Source organism: Chaetura pelagica, unplaced genomic scaffold (assembly GCF_000747805.2).
Source record: "Chaetura pelagica isolate M959 unplaced genomic scaffold, ChaPel_1.0 scaffold45, whole genome shotgun sequence".
NCBI lineage: Eukaryota > Metazoa > Chordata > Aves > Apodiformes > Apodidae > Chaetura > Chaetura pelagica.
Genome location: NW_009953217.1, coordinates 6,020,947 through 6,025,351, shown reverse-complemented (window position 1 = coordinate 6,025,351; position 4,405 = coordinate 6,020,947). Strand labels below are relative to the sequence as shown.

Below are 4,405 nucleotides of genomic sequence, written 5' to 3'. Positions count from 1 at the left end.
CCAGGCACCTTCTGCTGGTACCAACCAGCATATGCATAGCTGTTGTCAATCCCAGAGCAGGTGATCCGGACGGTTTCTCCCGGGTTCGCCGACACCGAGGGCGGCTGAGTCAGCGCTGCCTGGACCAGGGAACCTGCAGAGTGAGAGAAGAGAGGGGAGAAGATGTGGGTCAGCCAGGGCCCCACGGGCACAGCCCTGCCTGGGCAGCAGGACGGGGACCCGAGCCCTGTGCCCAAAGGCCTGGCCGGGCCCAGCGAGTCTGGGCAGGGCACCTGAGCTGTGGGCGAGCACCGCGAGGAGGAGAGAGGCCCAGGCCATGGTGCAATCCCACCAGTTCCGTGTCCCCACGCTGATCGGGCTTTGTTGTGGACCCTGATCTTGTTTTAAATCCCTGCAGGATATACACAGCTGGGGCCTTTGTGTCTGTTGCTATCCTGCTGGGAGAAAGCATGTGGATCACCTGCTCTGGGTGTAGTGCTGGCATCTATGCTTACATTGGTTAGTACCAGCCAGAACTTGGCCAATCCCCTGTTACTGTGATGTATGAGAACACGAGACCCTCAGACATTCCTTCACAAGTCTCCAGATCCAGGTCTGGCTCCCCCGCCTCATTAACCCTCTCTGGGGTCCAAGCCACAGATGAGGCTGTTTATTACTGTGGTAGCTGGGACAGCAGCATTGGTGCTGGTCCATTGATGCAGAGAGTTGTGGAAGTGAGCAACAGAGGAGTTAAAAATTGAGGTTTTTGACCGTTCTCCTTTACTGCTGAGCAGAGCCGTGGAGCTGAGTCAAGATCCTTTTGCTGCCTAAGGATGTGACTGAGAATGTTGTCCCAACTGTATCATGCCAGGTCAGAGGTGACTCTGGCCCTGGGATGCTTCGTGTCTGTCCCCACAGAAGGCATGGCATTGTCTTTTGTCTTGACTGCATGGCAGTCCTGCTGCCTCTTTGTCCTGACAGCCCCATCCTCCTCTTGCCACTGGAGTTGCCTCTGTGCTGGGATGGTCTGGCTTGAGCAGAGCTCTGCTCCCACACAATGTGCCCATAACCTGAATGGGGCCCTTCTCCAACTCTGGCACTCCCTATGCCTGCTTCTGCCATCTCTCCTCACCTTGTGCTCTCTGTGTTGTTCTGTTTCCCTGTGTGGCACCTGCCCAGGCAGAGCTGTGCCTGTGAGGCCCTGGCTGACCCACATCTTCTCCCCTCTCCTCTCTCCCTCTGCAGGTTCCCTGGTCCAGGCAGTGCTGATTCAGCCGCCCTCGGTGTCAGCGAACCTGGGAGACACTGTCCAGCTCACCTGCTCTGGGAGTAGCAACTATTATGGCTGGTATCAGCAGAAGGTGCCTGGTCGCGGCCCTGTCACTGTGATCTACAAGGACAACCAGAGACCCTCGGACATCCCTTCACGATTCTCCGGCTCTGCATCTGGCTCCACGGGCACGTTAACCATCTCTGGGGTCCAAGCCGAGGACGAGGCTGTCTACTTCTGTGGTAACTACGACGGCAGCACTGGTGTTGCCACAGTGACACAGAGCAATGGGGAAGTGATACAAAAACCTCCTGCCACCCCAGGGGACACTTGGGGTCTTAGCTGTCCCTGTTTGATGCTGGGGCTGGTCCCACCACAGCCCTGCTCTTACTGCCCTTTGCGTCAGGGGGCTGTACCTGGTGTCCCAGCCTGGCTGTGCCTTAGAGCCCCAGGTCTGTGCCTGTCCCTTGTCATTTGCGGAGGGGATGACCCCCAGCAGCCCTGTCTCTGCCCCTGTCCCTCACCACAACCCTTGACACTGGCACCTGGTCCCCACCACCCTCTCGCCTTTCCCTTGGAGCTGCTGTGGGGTGCTGTGGCTGCTGGTGGGTTTCTCCCTGGCCTGGAGGTTTCCAGCTGGCACAGTTCTGTGCAAGCACCAGCACATCTGACAGCTCCTGCAGCCAAAGGTCTGGAGCAGGGCAGCAGGGCAGGAACCTGGCACTGCTGGGCTGTTGCAGAGGCCCTTGTGCTGCAGGGACATTCAAAGCCTGGGCAGGGGGAGGTGCGGGCTGTAGAGCGTTCGGTGGGTGCAGAATGGAGGAGCCCAGCTGTCTGGGCTGCAGGGGAGGGGTGCCTGGCTGAGCTCAGACAGGAGCTCCCCACAGCAGGGACTGTGCCCTACTCCTGGGCATCACTGTGGAGGACTTCAGCCTGCTGAAACTGCAGCCCCATCACAGATAGGGAAGACCATCCTACTGGCCAAGGGGCCAGGCAAAAGCTTCACCTTCAAACCCTGGGATGATGAGTCCAGGGGAGCAAAGACTTGCTGGTGGGAAGCCGAGGCAGATGGCAGTCTACAAAGGAGTGCAGGCCAGGGGAGCCTGTGGCTCCATAACCAGGGACCCTGCTCAGTACAGCTGCCCCACAGGCACCATGTGCCTGGGGTGTTATCTATGAGAGCCCTGAAGCCAAGCAGAAGGTGCTGGGCTGTGGGCCAGAGCTCAAAGCCATGTGGACCTGTTCCTCTGCCCACCCAATGCCATGACCAGGCAGGAAAAGGGCTGGGCAGGCCGAAAGGCTGCAGCTGGAACTGAGAGAAGGAGGGTGGGAATTGGGCATTCTGTCCTGATGCCTGGGGCACGGGGCAGAAAGGCAGTGGTGCTGCCCTGTGCCACGTGCCCAGAGTTGCCTGCACCTGGGGCTGCGCTGGCCCCGCTGGGCTCTGGGCGGTCCCAGCAGGATCCGGCCCTGGGCGTGGGGTCAGATTTGCATGGAGGGGCCGTACCCCAGCCAGGTGGGGGCTTAAAAGGGGAGCAGGGTCCGCAACAAAGCCCCATCGGCGTGGGGACACGGAACTGGTGGGATTGCACCATGGCCTGGGCCCCTCCCCTCCTCGCGGTGCTCGCCCACAGCTCAGGTGCCCTGGCCAGACTCGCTGGGCCCGGCCGGGCCTTTGGGCACAGGGCTCGGGTCCCCGTCCTGCTGCCCAGGCAGGGCTGTGCCCGTGGGGCCCTGGCTGACCCACATCTTCTCCCCTCTCTTCTCTCCCTCTGCAGGTTCCCTGGTCCAGGCAGCGCTGACTCAGCCGCCCTCGGTGTCGGCGAACCCGGGAGAAACCGTCCAGATCACCTGCTCTGGGAGTACCAACAGCTATGGCTGGGAGCCGCAAGAGGAGCCACGTTAACCATCTCTGGGGTCCAAGCCGAGGACGAGGCTGTCTATTACTGTGGTGGCTATGAAACTGGTGGTGACGCTGCCACAGTGACACAGAGCAGTGGGGAAGTGATACAAAAACCTCCTGCCACCCCAGGGGACACTTAGGGTCTTGGCTGTCCCCATTTGATGGTGGGGCTGGTCCCACCACAGCCCTGCTCTTGCTGCCCTTTGCTTCAGGGGGCTGTGCCTGGTGTCCCAGCCTGGCTGTGCCTTAGAACCCCAGGTTTGTGCTCCATCCCCTGTCCTTTGGAGGGGAGGGGGTTGGATAGGGTAGGCATTTCCATTGGAAGGGAACCACTTGCCTGCTTCAGGACTCACCAGAAGTTAAAGCCTGTTTTTCAAGGCAATGTCCAAAAGTCTCTGCACTGCTGACAGACTTGGGGCATCAACCCCCTCTCTAGGGAGGCAGTTCCAATGTCTGACCACCTTCTCCATAAGGAAATCCAGGGGTGTGCCCCAGCATCCCTTTCCTGGCCCCTGGTGCAGGGTGAGGTCCCCTGCCCTCCCTGCTGGCACCAGGACCCTGCCAGGGCCTCCCTGCCCTCCCAGCCTGGCTGCACCCAAGCCCGTGGGGCATCCCCCAGTGGGTTCAGCCTTGCTGAAACTGCAGCCCCAGCACCAAGAGGGGGGGACATGCCATGGGATGGGGCCCTGGCCAAAGCTTTGCCTTGTAGGCCTGAGAAGGGACATTTTTCCTGGGCACAGCAGCTCCAGGGGTCATGCATGAGGCTGCTGAGGAAGAGCAGGGGTGTTCAGGGGCTGCTCTGTTGTGCTGCTCCAGGAGCCACGGGCCACTCCAGCACTGGCTGTGTGTGTGCACCTCTGGCCCCTGGAAAGCCCCTGGCCCTGGGCAATATCCCACCAGAGCCCCATGACAGCCAGGGGCTGCCCAGCACCCTGACCCCATACCATCCTCCTGCAGGACCCCTGAACTGAGGATATCATTGGAGCCAAAGGCACAAGCTCCACTATTTCATGGGGTGCTGTTTGCTTTCAGGTTTGATACTTCCTGTGTCCCCTCAAGTGTGATGGGTCCAAGGCCATGGACCAGGGTGAGGGTGTGAAATAGAGCCAGGCTGTAGGCAGGAGTGCTGGGCCCATGGTGGTTGCATTTGTGGTTTCAGAAGCTGCTTTGTGGGCTGCTGGGTCCCAGGTGGCCTTGTGCTCTATATCTGTGAACAGAACTGTGGAGATGGAAGGAGGAACACGTGCCATGGG

General features: G+C 60.2%; 1 gene segment (V, D, J or C); it reads left to right on the top strand.

Moving 5' to 3' along the window:
• Positions 1-2,842: 2,842 nt before the first annotated feature.
• Positions 2,843-3,292, top strand: LOC104388799. The segment is given in 3 exon segments: positions 2,843-2,888; positions 3,028-3,125; positions 3,158-3,292. Coding segments are annotated over 3 exon segments (279 nt in total).
• The last annotated feature ends 1,113 nt before the right edge of the window (positions 3,293-4,405 follow it).